The sequence below is a fragment of the Schistocerca nitens genome, chromosome 4 (assembly GCF_023898315.1).
Source record: "Schistocerca nitens isolate TAMUIC-IGC-003100 chromosome 4, iqSchNite1.1, whole genome shotgun sequence".
Classification (NCBI taxonomy): Eukaryota; Metazoa; Arthropoda; class Insecta; order Orthoptera; family Acrididae; genus Schistocerca; species Schistocerca nitens.
Window position 1 is genome coordinate 84407742 of NC_064617.1, and position 16112 is coordinate 84423853.

General features: G+C 44.9%; 1 protein-coding gene across 1 annotated transcript in view; it reads left to right on the plus strand.

The window, feature by feature from the left end:
• Nucleotides 1-12308, plus strand: part of LOC126251746 (UDP-glucosyltransferase 2-like) — a 63633-nt gene extending 51325 nt beyond the window's left edge. Inside the window, exon 7 of the mRNA XM_049952356.1 lies at nt 11711-12308. Within this exon, the coding sequence (XP_049808313.1) occupies nt 11711-11987 (277 nt within the window). The 3' untranslated portion in view covers nt 11988-12308. The remainder of the gene's footprint in view (nt 1-11710) is intronic.
• The last annotated feature ends 3804 nt before the right edge of the window (nt 12309-16112 follow it).

Below are 16112 nucleotides of genomic sequence, written 5' to 3' on the forward strand. Positions count from 1 at the left end.
GAAGCATTCAAGAGTCTATTGCGCGAACTTGAAGTAGTCTTCGATAAACAAGACGCAAAGGACAGGAAGAAGGCGCAAAATAACAAATACCACGGGCCAGCAAGGGCAGACGACAACAGATCGCATAATCGCGCTCGTCAGTTAGGAAACCAGGGTTACGGAAATCAAGGTTACGCAATTCAAGATTATGGAAACCAGAGACACGGAAACCAGAACGTCAGGGAACAGGGTCAATCTAGACAAGGAATCTGGGACAGGAGGAATAACGAACGGCAAAGCGACCGTAACTGGAGAGAGCGAAACCAAGGACAACAGTGGAACCAGGAGATTGAAACTAGACCCGCAAATCCTAATGCACGTCAGAGGAGGGGGAGCTTAACAAGGGATTGACGCCAGACTAGTGCGAACACAGGCCGCCGGAATTTCGCACGTAATCTCGGACCTGGCCAACTACGGATGATACATTACGAAGATTTATCAGAAATCCTGCTCGAGGAACATAAAGCAACTCCTCGACAAGATCGGCAGCCTCTTATCACAGTAGCAATAGCTGAAAAGAGTATGAATGCGATAATAGATAGTGGAAGCTACATAACAGCAATATCTGAGGCAGCATACAAGAGGTGCTCTCAGGAGATGGACTGGCCTGTCCTATCGGTTAAGAAAACCAAAATAAAAGGGGCATTAGCGGGTAAATGTACGGAGGTCACCCAACAAACAAGACTGGAATTCTCCTGCCAAGGACACAAAATAGAGTCTAACTTCTGGATCGTGCCAAATCTGGCGATCGACATGATAATAGGAACGGACTTCCTAAATGAACATGAAGCGATAGTTGATCTAGGACGAGGTGAAGTGGTTTTGAGGAAAGGGAATCCCGTCCACATTAAGTTCGACGACCAGCTGATCCCAGCTCAACTACCGTCTAACTGTGTACGGATAAACTATGCGTGTCTGAAAGACAGAAAGGAAGAACAGGTCGACGTTGCGGGTAGGGGAGAGGACACGGATGAGAATGAAGTCGGAATAATGGAAGAAATCAAGGAGAAAATAGGAGAAAAAGTGGAAGCAATAAAGAATATAAGGTGCGACCACCGCAAAGAACTTCATAAATTACTAGTAGAACATGCGGAGGTCTTCCTTCCCAAAACAGGATCAATAAAGAACTTCCAATATGAATTTCGTGTACGTCCGCACAACCAGTTTCGTGTGCCACCCTATCCAATCCCCTTGGCATATCGACAGAAAGTAGCAGCTGAAATTACGCGAATGCTGAGTGAAGGAATAATAGAACCTACGGCTTCAGCCTATAATAACCCGTTAAGAGTAGTCGAGAAGGCAGATGGTAGTATTCGTTTAGTCTTGGACTCGCGACAAATTAATACCATAATAGAACCCGAAACAGACAGACCGGAACGATTAGAGGAACTCTTACAAAACTTCCATGGCATATCAATCTTCTCATCAGTTGATCTAAAATCGAGTTTCTGGCAGATCGAGCTCCATCCAAATTGCAGACAGTACACAGCCTTTTTAGCATTTGGAAGATGTTACCGGTTTCGTCGTCTACCATTTGGTTTGAACGTTTCATCTGCCGCATTCATTCGGGGGCTGGACGGCATACTAAGCGATAATTTGAAACGTCATGTCACCAGCTATGTGGACGATTTGCTGATCGCGGAGAAATCTTGGGGAGAGCACAATGCGGTCCTCGGTGAACTCCTTGCGACATTCAAGGAATACGGAGTGACTATCAATATCGAAAAATCGAATTTTGGGACGTCCTCTGTCAAATTTCTAGGACATATCATCACGGGTGAGGGCATTGCGCCAAATCCCGAAAAGATCGAAGCGATTGAAAAGTTTCCCATTCCTACGACAAAGAAGCACTTAAGGGGGTTCTTGGGGATCATAAATTTTTACAACCGCTTTATACATGTCAAAACTCAGAGCAGTCCTAGGTTGCATCAACTTACAGGAAAGAAGATTCGTTGGGAATGGGATGAGACGGCCGAATCCGAATGGAAAGCATTAAAATTAGCATTATTACAAGCACCCATCCTATCACACCCTAATTTAGCAGAAGAGCTTTGCATAGTAACGGACAGTTCATACTCAGGTCTGGGTGTCATGGTGTTCCAAGACTATGTACATGAAGGAAACAGGGTGTGGAAGACAATTGCGTTTGGTAGCAGAGTACTAGCCAAGAGTGAGAGGAATTACTCAGTGACTGAGTTAGAGGCGCTGGCTATTGTATGGGCGTTTGAAAAATTCAGATACCTTCTGTTTGGTCGCAAGACGAGGGTCTACACAGACCACAAGGCACTAGAGTTCTTGATGACTGCAAAGCTTAATCACAGACGGCTCATTAGGTGGGCATCATATCTGCAGCAGTACAACTTTTCGATAGAATATATCCCCGGCAGTCAGAACATTATTGCAGACGCCTTATCACGGTCACCGATCGGATTTGAGCACAACATTGAAGAAGATCTGGAGGAAAATCACTACTGCCTTTTCTATATGCAGAAAGTGGCCTTTGAAAATTTTATTACCTGTAGTATGCAGGACATCAAGAAGGAGCAAGACAAGGACCCTGCCCTAGTGTTATTGAAACAGAAATGGATAGACAGAAGACACGCCACCATCAGGCAGTTCTACCTCTTGCGGAAAGGCATAATTTTCCACCGAAATTATGCAAATGACACTGAATGGGGGGTATGCATCCCTGAACACCTAATAAACAAGGTTATATGGCATACTCACCTCAGCTATGGACACTTCGGACCACGCAAGTGCAATCTCAAGCTAAGGACCATGTGTTACTTTCGAAACATGGAGCGTCGAATTCGGAGGGTACTGTCGGTGTGTAAAGACTGCCAAAAGGCTAAGCACACCACTGTGAGCATGCAGGCACCATTATACCCAATCGTACCGACCAAATTAAGACAATTAGCAGCAACAGATTTGATGGGACCTTTGCCAAGAACAAGAAGAGGATATACTTACGTATTAGTGTTTGTTGAACTAACGTCCAAATACGTTACCTGTACGCCACTGAAGAGGGCGACAGGACGATCTGTATCACGAGCCCTAATCCGGGATTTCCTACCACAGGTTGGTCATGTGAGTAGAATTATTTCTGATAACGGGCCACAGTTTAAGTCAAAAACATGGAAGGAGACGTTGCGTCGATGTAAAATTGATCCCATTTTTATATCTTCACACCATCCGAGCTCGAATGCTGCAGAACGGGTTATTAAAGAACTCGGGAACTTGTGCCGGTTGTACTGTAACAAACAGCACACGACATGGGACGTTTTCCTTAAAGACTTCCAGGAGGTGATCAATGACGCACCCCATGGGATAACAAAATTGGCACCCATTACAGTACTGAAAAACCGGATTCCTAAGGACTTGATAACCGAGGTCGTAAACTTCCCACCAAGGGCGCGAACGCAGCACCAAGCCACAGTGGATTTGGCTCTCAAGAGGATACGGGCTGCAGCAGAGGTCAGGAAGAGACGTGCCGACAGGGGTGCTCGTCTACGACACTTCCAAATTGGACAAAAGGTGCTCGTTAAGTCTTTCCGGCTTTCGAACAAACAAAAAATGAAATGCCAAAAATTCTATTCTGTTTACAACGGCCCGTACCGTATAAGGAGAGCAGCTCACCACAATGCTTATGAATTGGAGACGCTGAAAGGAAAGAAGTCCATAGGACTCCACCACATCTCTCACATAAAGGAGTTCGTGGAATAGTAGTAGTGTAAGTGGTGTACATAGTAGAATGGGCAAATACATGAACCTTGCTATAGTAGTAGTGTAAGTGGTGTACATAGTAGAATAGGCAAAGATATGAACCTTTCTTCGGGGAACAATAATCGTTGCATTAATAGGTTAAGATTGCTAAAGTATTAACACGCTGCGTTGTCTCGCATAAGAATTTACTGCTGCTATCCTTTTTTTTTTGTTTCTGTTCGCGACTTCCAATGTCGGTGGAGTAGGAGACACTACCTTTCCATGAGCAATGTTTTTGTCCTTTCCTATCTGGTGTCCATGTTAAGGGATAAAGATGAGTGACGAGATGTCGCACAAACGGGCGCATACAAGAACGTGCTCTTAGAAGCGTTCTGAGAAGTCGTGATACGCTCCATAGCGGACACAACCAGTTCGTGAGACGTTCATACCAATGCTTGCAGGCACGCGTCAGTGCACTGCAAGATTGTGGTATATTGCGTGATTTCGAGGATGAATATGGGCAGTATAGTTTTTTGCATAGCTGCGCCAGCATCGTTGTCTTGCAAGTCGGGGTTTACCTGTGAGCGTTTGACTCCAATGGTGCCCTAGACGAGAGAAATGCGGGCATAAAGCCTACCATGCCAATTTGCTGGTTGGGGATTTAGCGTGTTGCTCGTGACTGTCACAGATGAATAACCAGGGACTTATACTTGGATATTCGTGACACACTGTGTAGCTGGCGTGTGTTGGGCGACTGAATCCTCAACAGGAACCAGTCCGGGCTTGGTCAAATTACATTGCCTCTGGAAAGGTGCGCTTTCATTGCTAAAACTGCATCACATACAAAATTAATTCAACTATAAATTTATTGTCTTGTATAGCCGTGGCTAACCCAGTCTCCGGAGTTTCAGTGAGGCGTAATGAAAACTCGGAGGTCATGTCTTATGGCGTGCACATCACTGTCGTCAATAGCGGCGTGCAGCGAGACATCTCAGCGTAACAGGAATTATGTAAGAGTATTGTATAAGGTAAACAAAAAATAAATAAATAAATAAATAAAATAAATAAATAAATAAATAAAAGGGAAAGATCGATATACTAGGATAAGTTAAACTGTAGGATTTAACAATAACTAGATTATTATTGTGGGGGTTTTCTACCACAAGTGTGGCGCACGCCTGTTGAGATGCTATTTTTCAGGTCACCAAACCACAGACCCGAGATGGAGGGACGACGGGCGAGCGAAAGTAGCATAGTTGCATGTTCCTTATAGCACAGTAAAACTTAGACCTGCATAACAACATAATTGGATTAAAAGACATAGAATGTAGATCGTTGGCAAATGGTAGTTAATTCTTGAGCATGTCTACTGTCGATCTATATAATTAATAGTAATATTAGTGCGGGCCCGCACATTTAGTTCTTCATCCAATATAGCGTCACACACCATGTACAATAGTGAGATCGGTCTCTACACAAATATCAAGATAAATTATTTCCATGATTTTTGTTATGATAGCTACAGATAAATAACTATAAAATTAAAATTAGAGTGTCTGAAATGACAGACCATCAATGTATCGTGATGTAAATTTATTATAACATAGAAGGTCATGAGGAAAAGTTAGGCATAAGATTTTTGTAAGAATTGTGCAGATGACGGGGATCGTGGCAATGCAGGGGCCAGCCGGAGGTCATCGGCTACCTGCAAGAAGAAAGCGTCAGCGCGCTACCTGACGTGAAGGGCGGGAGAGCATCCGGTCCTACAAGCTGACAGCACCGGGGCCGTGTACCTGAGGGATTAGGCGGCAGACAGCCCTCGCCGGGCCACAAGCGAAAGTGGGGCTGGCCGTTGACACTGACACGCGACCCACACGCGACAGCCTGCTAGCTCTCCGGACGCGGCAGCCGTTTGGAGGTATTCCCTGCGGCAGACCACGTTGTCGTGAGTACACGAAGAAGATCATATATCGTGTCAGAACCTGCGCCTCATGTGCCTCAGGACAGAAAGGGACGCTCTATACTCACCTGTTTGGGTTTTTACAACTCACTAGCATTGGCCGATCTGCATACACAAGGCAGTATCGTGCCACACTAACAAATGAATGGCCTCATTTCTAACTTCTCCTCTATTAGAGAGCAGTTGTAGCAATCGTCGCTCCTAGTTCGATCCGGTATGGATGACCTCACACACTTGTGGAGTCACTCCACGTGCCATCATCCCTCGTCGAACTGCAATATTGGGAATCGTAAAGTAGTGTCCAGCGAGAGAAGAGACCTAGACTAGTGATGTATCCCAACAAATAGACCTCAGAGACAATTATTCGACGTGAGGAGAGCCTATCACTGTGTCTTCCTACCGTACTGCCGTGATCTTATGCGTAGGTCTTGGTGCAATCTCAACAAAGTACTGCAGATGCTCCAGCACACCCTATTGCCGTTGCAACTACGTAGCAACAACACCCGACGTTTAGCCCTATGTGATGTCAGTACTGTGGAATTTGTGAAGTGCTTCGAATATTTCTAACAATGTGATTTAGTGCCTCATTCTCAGCACAGTCGTGAACTTTGTGCAATGTGCACACACAACTTGATGCCCCATGAACCTTGTTTTTTTTCTTAAATTTCTTTCTCTAATGTTGTTTTTGTAATGTATGTTATACCTTGTATGTGTTTGTGTTTTACACTGTAATTCTTATTACAAATTACTGTATTGTTCTCCACACCATGTTTTTTTGTATTTTGTATTTATTGTTGTGTGTATGCAAACAGTGTGCCTGAAGTCCCCATAAACTGAAGCAGATACCACCACTGTCATTGTGAATGGACCATCAGTTCAGGGAACATTTTGTAAAGGTTATTCTTGCTGCAGGGAGACAGAATGAATCGGAGGTTGTAACTAGATTCTGAAAGCTCACAAAGAGATTGTTAACTTAAATAGTATCATGAATGAGTGAGTTCAGGTTAGTTTCATGATTCAAATTGTTGTAAAATCTTGGGCATTTAATTGCGGAGCACTCCAACTCTGATTGTAAAGAATAAACTGCTCCATATTTGGCTCACATGCCCGGGCCATATTTAGAGCGTGAATGTCTGTGTGAATCGGTGTTTGGAAGGGGCTCCCTGGGTATGCATGTGTGATGTGAGTGTTAGTGTTCCATATTAAGAAGGTGAAGTTGGCTACATCATAAATAATCCTCCCTCTATGAGCTGCATTTTTCGGTTGCAGTGATTCTTTTATAGAGTGCGGCATGTGGAGTCAGTTTGTAAGATTGTTCTTGGGCGATTGACTCACTACCTTGCTCCTAAGTGAGCCAACCGCTCACCAATTACAATCTAAAATGGCGTAGGGGCAATGAGAGGTGGCATGAGCCCCCTCTCATATTTCTATCTTACGATTCTCCTCTCTAACTGCATGCGGTGGAAAGTTGCTATTCCTTCACACGCGGACTTCCCACACAGCGTCTCTCGTCACCCGGGTGGTCCAGTGACAGGCGGGCTCTGTTGAACTGGAGAGGGTTAAGCCGACGGGTGTGAGGATGTCGAGTGAATGCTTTGCAGACGCCGACATTGTCAAAAGACACGCCCGGAGGGGTTTGAAGTAGCGGCTGGGCTAGAGGTTCCATTACTTCGCAGAATCTTAGCGAAAACACTTTCTGGCGGGCTACCAGCGAGGCGTGGGAATGACTTGTGTACCCAGGCAGTTGTGGCGGGAAAATTCCCGCGCTTTCTGCAAAATAGTAACTGTGATATGCTTGCTCAGGGCATAGCTCCGTGACGTAGCAAAATCAGCGCAGAAATTGGCGCCAAGAATCTCCATTGGTGGAATGGTAGTGCCCCGGCAATGGAGTGGAATTTTCCGTCGGTTTTCGAGTTGCTGATTGGAACGTTTAACCACGGCCACTGTCGTGGGGGCGGGAATGTTCTGTGTTCGGCCTGTACAGGTGCTCAGGTAGTCGGCTCTCGTCTTTCGGTCGAGGACGTCGAAGCAACCAGCCCTCGCCTCCGGTACGCCAGATCGTGTTCGGGCAGTTAAGAAGACAGTTTGGTAATGTATGTCCGCAGCACCGGCAGATAGGGATTTTCCTAGGTGATAATCAGAGCTCAGCAGAGCGCGCCTGTTCGTCTTTTTCTAACTTTGTTCTGTCTTGAGTAGCAGCAATTACTGTTGGGTTAGCTGTGTGTCTCTCTTGAGATTTGAGTGGCAAGGAATTGGCTCCACATACCACTTCGTCTTAAACCTCACGATCTAGTTTAGGGACAACTTCACCTTTACAGTGTTTGTATGAGTCTCCAATTTGAGCCAATTTGATGTATTATAAATATTTCATGTGTTTCTTTTATTATTTTGTGTTTAGTCTTAATAAATCATATTGTTATTTTGGACAGAACTTTCATTCTGTTAATCGGTAGAGCAACCCATCATTTCTCACTATGTTAATGAAACCTTCGTTTATTTAACTTATTTATCAAATTAAATTATTGCAGGTGCCAAACTCTCTTCTACTCCACTGGCAGGGTTGATTAGAGTCAGTTCGTGTGTTTTTTTTATCCTTGTGCAACAGCAAAAGTCGGAGTTAGAATAGGGGGGGGCTTAGAGCATCATTTACCTATGTAGATTCTAGAAGAATTTAGTGTTAAATACACTGCTAGCCCCGGCACCTCGTAAGGGGAGGACATTTTAATGAAAGTCGCTGCCTGGTGCATGTTAGAATTTAACACCGAAGTTACATGCTGTTACCTCACCCAGTCTTTTTATGCAGCACAGAAGTGCTTGGAGTTCTGTCCCGTTTCGACTTCCGCTGCATTGGCGGTACATCTTGTTGACGTAACTATTGGTGCACCAGTCCAGTGGTAGTCTAAACTGTTCCAAGCTCGCCTAGGAGAACTTCAACAAAATTTTAAACCTGCACAGTGAATTATTCTTCTGTCCAACTCAGTAAAGGATCTCAGGGAGAAATTAGTAAAGGCAGTTAAAAGTTCAGGGAGAAGAAATAAAACTTTAAGGTTTTGCCGATGAATTTATAATTCTGTCAGAAACCACAGAGTACTAGGATGATCAGCTGACTGGATCTGCTAGTGTCTTGAAAGGAGGCCATGAGATGAACATCAACAAAAGTAAAACAAGGGTGGCGGAATGTACTATTGTAACACCCCACATGTCACTTATCTGGTTTTGGCGTGTGTTCACCCCAGCTAATTGACTAACAGATCAACAGAGAGTGCAAAACTGCCACAATATCGGATAACGCAAAGAAAGTAATAAGGCCCTGTGACTACTGATTGAACTGCGGTGGCAGTGTTGACATTAATTGATTCAGAATTGATCACTTTTAATTAAAGAGGGGTGCGCATTGATGTTATATTCAGCTATTGAACACCAGATGCAAATGTTGAACATAAAATTAATTAAGAAAATGACTTGGGATTTCAACTACTTGATTAAAAACAGATGCAGTAGATTAGCACAAATTTATTTTAACTCACGACCTTCAATCATCACATTACATGACTCTCCTACCAGGCAGTGGTAATAAATTGTGTTTGCGTGGAGTAAAGTGTGATAACTCAAAAGTAATTCCTATCGACTGACCCAGGCGTAATGCGAAGTGCGAGAAGAATTCTACAATACACGGCCCATGAAACCCTCGTGGAAACTTTGCTGATGATCCAACAAATTAATCAGTGGCCGGAGCGGGCGCAATATCACCAAATACAGCATGGCAGAGCAGCGTCGTTGTCCGGACGTCGGCCGACCTCGTGGTGCTGCAAGGCTGCGCTCGTCTGTTCACTCCTAGCTGTCTTGCTCAGTACATAGCTGAACCAAAACTTCCTATCTCCAAGCTCAATCGTTCCGTTTGCTAAGTCCTAAACTGGAGAAATGCTCACTCTCTCTCAGGCAAGCTGTGTAAAGAACGCCATGTCCGCACTCTAGGCAGACTGGGAACGGACGACCTCTACAGAGACTTCTGCCAGTCTTCTCTTCACCTCGGTTTCCCCTCCAGCAAAATCACTTACGCCAATTGCACCGCAAGTCGCGTTAATTATGCGTCGCTTCCCAGCGCCAACCAATTCCTACTCTGGGAAGTGAACAAATTCCCACAAATTTTCCCTTCCTCTCAACTTCTGCTATTTAGCTCCTTCCAGACCACCCATCAAGGTTAGCGTCTGCACAAAACACAATTTTTTCCGGAATTCTGACTCCCAGAAGAGTACTTCAGATTCCTTGGTCCTACGTTCCCCTTGGAGGCCGGGGTATTTCATTCTGTCGCTCTTCACCTGATTTACTTCAAAATTCTGCAGACCGTGAATTCAGCGTGAAGTTACTATAGTCAGGAACACGCATATTTTGGCCTCTGTTGACCGCTCCACCATAGCTCTGCGTGGCTTTCTCACATGTTTCACTGAAAACGGGACGACGGACATTTATCAACAGGCGTACAAGTTCTCCATTTGCTTCCCGGTACACCAGCATGGGGTCAACCACCCACTCACTGTCACTCATCTTAAGGCAGCTGGAGGCTGCGTCCCGTTACTGCTTTCTCAGAGCTTGATCCGCCCTAAGCTGCCTATTGTCGCTTCCGTTCGCCGCTCCCAGCCTGCCTCGGTCAACTCTTGAACACTTCCCTGGGATAAACTAGCCTCCAGTAAATCGATGCGTTTCCACAAAGTTTTCATATCGTGTGAATCACTTTAAAACCATCACCCGACATTAATTATTCCAATACGTCCATACTATACCCTCTACAAGATGCATTGTGCCTTGTCAGTCATTTTTGTTCAGCCCTACTGTTCGCTCAACTTGAGTTAGGTGATCTTTAATGACTTCATGTAAGGGGCATAGTTCTTGCCATTTTACACTATAATCAAATGAGGTGATGCAGATGGAATTCCATTAGGTAATATGACACGAAGTAGTGGTCGAGTTTGACTTTTGGGTAGCAAAATAACCAACGATGGCATAAGAAGCAAACAAAAATTTTTTAAAAAGAGAAATATTGTATCATCTAATAAAAATTTAAGTATTACGAAGTCTTTTCTGAAAGTATTTACATGTTGCATTTTATGGGAGTCAAACCTTGACTTTAAACAGATCAGACAACAAGACAATAGAAGTTTTTGAAATATTGTGACACAGAAGAATGTAAGATATTAGATGGGTAGATCGGTAAATGTTATCACCACTATTACAACGAAGTTACGGAATTATGGACCAAGCCGAAATGGACTACTTTCTTTAGAAGTTCATTTATCACACAAAATCTTTTAACGTCAATGTCAATAGATACATCTTAATCTCTCAGATCTATCGACTGTCACCACATTTTTTCATTGATACACACAAACAGGTTGTCTTCTTTGTTTCTCGTCTTCTTGTCTTCCCAGCTGCTGTTACACAAGTAATGTAGGTTAAATAGACTGAAATAGTCAAATAGAGACCAACTACGTTTCGTTTCATTTTAAAGCATCTTCGGTGATTACTGTAACAATATAGTTTTCCTTACAATTTTGATTTGCAAGGATCATGGACGTGTCTCGTCCTATAACTTACTACTACCATAACAGCAGTAAGTTAAAGCATGATAACTGTTCATGATCCTATCAAATCAAAGTTTAGGAAAACCAGTACTGTTGCAGTGGCCACAGAAGATGCTTTAAAACAAAGTAAAACGAGTTCGGTCGTAACTAGACATTACTGCAGTTGCAAAATATGGTATTTAACCTACATAACTTGGATAACTGCGTAGTATGACTAATAATTTTACTGATCTATTTTGAGCAAGTTAATTAAAAGCACGTCAATATGTCTGTAGATTCATTTATATCCTGATATTTACTCAGATGCAATGAATTCTTGTAAAATATTTTCCAAATATCCTGATTTTGACAGCACTCCATTTTTACCACTTTGAAAGAACTGTATTGTTTACTCTCAAGATGTATTAATGATATGGTATGATGTCAACAGGTATCGGGAAAACATGAAGAAGTTATCATCAGTGTACCGTGAGCACCAGGCACAGTCGCTGCCACAAGCCATCTGGTGGATAGAATACATACTACGGCACCAGGGAGCTCCACATTTGCGGAGCGCTGCTATGGATCTCAGCTGGTACCAGCTGCTACTGCTAGATGTCATCGCCTTCATGCTGGTTGTGGCAACAATTGCTGCTATTGCGCTGTGCTCACTGACGAGATATCTGATGTCTGTCATATGTAAGACCAAAAAACAAAAGACTCAATGATGAATAACGTTTCACTAGCGTCAAAGGAGTAAAGGCCTTAGTGCAAGTGACAGCCACTGGATACATAAAAAACGATATGTTATGGCTTGTTACAAGCAAGCTATGGTTTGATAACCACCATTGTTTGTAATTTTAGTCGTTTTTGTGTATGTGTGATAGTTGTATGCGTCCACATGCAAGAAAATTATGCAAGGTGATGTGAGGGGGATTGTACAGGTAATTGTAGATTGTCTCATCTATACCGAGACATTGCACTGGCAATCAAATGACACATTTTCGTCTTTGATGTGTGCTGATCAAATAAATTATATTTATTTTTATAACCTGCTACCGTTCTGTAGGTGATTAACATTCAGCCTAATTTCACTTTTTACGATTTTCCTAAATAAAAAATTACTATATTTCCCAAAATAAAAAAATTTAATGCTGTTTTCTGTAGAGAGCCGACAAGCAATGAATTAAGATTAAAGAAATTTGGCAAGAGCGTTGGTTAGAACCTGATGGTCAGAAACATAAGTTCAAAATGTTCAAATGTGTGTGAAATCTTATGGGACTTAACTGCTAAGGTCATCAGTCCCTAAGCTTACACACTACTTAACTTAAATTATCCTAATGACAAACACACACGCCCATGCCCGAGGGAGAACTCGAACCTCCGCCGGGATCAGCCACACAGTCCATGACTGCAGCGCCTGAGACCGCTCGGCTAATCCCGCGCGGCGTAGAAATATAAGTGCCCTAGTTGTCCTGTAAGCAGTTGGTTGTGTGAGAAATGGACAAATGGGATATTAAATTGACGAGCATGAGGTCTAGTTTTGCAAAAATGGGTCCATTTGCTTGAAATTAATCAAGGTAATTAAGAAAAAATCAGTCATTGATTTGGGGGAAAATTTTTGTTCGCATTTTCATAGGCAAAAAGGAGTGAGAAATTGATAAATGGGGTAACAAGTTAACCGGCGTGGGATCGCGTTGTGTAAAAGAATATTTACTTGCTTGAAGATAATCAGGGTAACTAAAAAACTTCATTAGTGATTTCAGGTAAAATTGAAATATTCACCAACAGCTGTTGCTAGCTATGCAAATGAAGTGTCAAAAAGTTCATTTCTTCAAGGAACAGCTACTTTGCACGTAAAAAGTTCAACTGTTGTGTTATCTAATTTTAAAAATTTTTTCTTGCCAGTAAGGCAAATGACATGTGAGACGATAAGCTCCAAAAAAGGTGTCCACAAACTTTGAGAGTGAACATGACTCTGAGCTCACATTTAGTTGTGGATTAGGTGACGGACGTAGCCATGAGATCCCGCGTTTGACAGTGAAAGAGGTGTGGTAACAGGTCACGTGGGGCCGCACTGAACTGTACAGAGCGGCGCCAGGTTTGAAGTTCCACCTCTAGATATCAGCGATCTTTGAGCCGCTGTTATTGGATCATTCTGGAAGTATGAAAATCCTGTGACTAACAGACGTTCAGGATGATCCGAAGACGCGTGATCGGGATTTCTTGTGCTCGCTGGCCATTGGGGGTAGTGGGGGGAGGGAAGACAGTGGAGGGGGGGGGGAGGGGGGCTGGGGTGGGGAGGGCAAAGAATTGTGGAAAAGGCCGTCATGGTTGGCCAGAGAGACTAGCTAAAATGCTGAATATGAGATATCTCAATAAAAAAAATTGAACCCATTGACGGTACTGGAAATCCAATACCACAAATAAAAGGAGAAAATTATGACGAGTGCAAGGGTTTAGATGCACATGAGTACCAATGTATACATTTTAAGTTTTTTTTGTTAAATATTTTGTGAAAAGAGTATACTTGAAAAATTAATAACTTCACGACACCTTTACCGATTTTCATAAATGAAGTATCCATGAATAGATTTCGTAGAGACCTATCAATTATCAAAAACAGAATTGTTATAAATGTTGTAACTGCTACCAGGACGGTCGCGGGGTAGCATTGACGGAAAGCGCGGCGGGACCCGCGGAGAGGCCCGCAAACAACACAACGGGAGAGGACGGACACGACCAACAACGGAGTCACAAGGAAACAAACACATCCACTCGTACACAGAACAAGGAAGTGAACTGTCTAGCGCGAAGCGAGGTGTAAACCGACGTACGCGAGATTAGACTGGCTGGCAGAGGCTTTTTTTATTTTTCTTTATTGTTGTTTTGAAACCTGTAGTACAGGCAGGCCTGCAGCAGCATACGACGCCGCTCTTTGGCCGCAGAGAAACACAGATATACAAATGAAGACATTTAGAGAAAAAACATGGTGGACATAAACGGAGACAACACATTTTAAAATACAAGGTGCCGTTCACGGGCGTAGAGTCCAAGATAAAATTGTTCAGACACTTGGACACAGACAGAAACGAAAATTGTCACACGTGAACGTAGGTGCACAAAACGAATAACACTGAACCACTTAAGCACAAAACGACGGCACATACAGAACACGAGGTGTTGACCTCCGGCGCGCGAATGTTCACTAAACGTGTACGAGTCCGGGGACCTGCCAAGAGAGGAGGAGTGGGGGAGGGAGGGAGAGGGGAGAGCAGATACCATGGGCAGGGGAGACAGGGGGAAGGGAGGAAGGGGGAGGGGAAGCCCGGGGGAAGAGGGGTGGAGGGAGGGGATGGGGGAAAAGGAAGGGAGGGAGGGTGCCTAAAGGAAAGGACACAGGGAGTGGGGGGGGAGGATCAAAGTTGATAGGAGGGGTAGATGAAGGGGAGGAGGACATCATCAGGGAGGGGGAGCTGGCGGAAGCCACCTTGGGAGAGGGTAAGGAGGGTGGAGAGATGGAGACCGGGTGGGACGTGGGAATACAGGCGCGGCAGCGGTCGGGGGTGGGAGAGGATGTGTGAGACAAGCGGATGAGGAGGATCGAGTTTGCGGGAGGTGTACAGGATCCATATCCTTTCAAGGAAATGGAGGACGTGGGGGAAGGGGATGAGATCGTACAGGATCCGCATGGGGGAGGGGAGACGGATGTGATAGGCGAGGCAGAGAGCATGGCGTTCAAGGATTTGGAGGGATTTATAAAAGGTAGGGGGGGGGCGGAGATCCAGGCCGGATGGGTGTAACAAAGGACAGGGCAGATGAGGGATTTATAGGTGTGGAGGATGGTGGAGGGGTCCAGACCCCACATACGGCCGGAAAGGAGCTTGAGGAGATGGAGTCGGGAGCGTGCCTTGGCTTGGATTGTCTGGAGATGGGGAGTCCAGGAGAGGCGACGGTCGAGGGTGACGCCAAGGTACTTAAGGGTGGGAGTGAGGGCGATAGGACAGCCATAGATGGTGAGGTAGAAATCAAGGAGGCGGAAGGAAGGGGTGGTTTTGCCTACAATGATCACCTGGGTTTTGGAGGGATTGACCTTGAGCAACCACTGGTTGCACCAAGCGGTGAACCAGTCAAGATGGGATTGGAGAAGGTGTTGGGAGCGCTGCAGGGTGGGGGCAAGGGCAAGGAAGGCGGTGTCATCGGCGAACTGGAGAAGGTGGACGGGGGGTGACGGCGGCGGCATGTCCGCCGTGTACAAAAGGTACAGAAGGGGGGAGAGGACGGAGCCTTGGGGCACACCGGCGGAGGGGAAAAAGGTGTAGGTATCTGTGTTGTGGATGGTGACATAGGAAGGACGGCGGGAGAGAGAGGAGCCGATCAGACGGACGTAGTTAATGGGAAGGGCGAAGGTTTGGAGCTTGAAGAGGAGACCGGAATGCCATATGTGGTCATAAGCTCGTTCGAGGTCCAGGGAGAGGAAGATTGCGGAGCGACGGGAATTAAGCTGGTCGGAAAGGAGATGAGTGAGGTGAAGGAGAAGATCGTCGGAAGAGAAGGACGGCCGAAAGCCACACTGGGTAACAGGAAGGAGGCGGTGCTGGTGGAGATGCTGGTGGATGCGTCGGGTGAGGATAGATTCCAGGACCTTGCTGAAGACTGAGGTAAGGCTGATGGGACGGTAGGAGGAGACGGCGGACGGCGGTTTGCCAGGTTTAAGGAACATTAGGATACGGGAGGTTTTCCACAGGTCGGGGTAGTAACCGGTGGACAGGACTACATTGTAGAGCCTGGCCAGGGTGGAGAGGAAAGAGACAGGAGCTTCACGAAGGTGACGGTAGGTGACCCGATCGTGA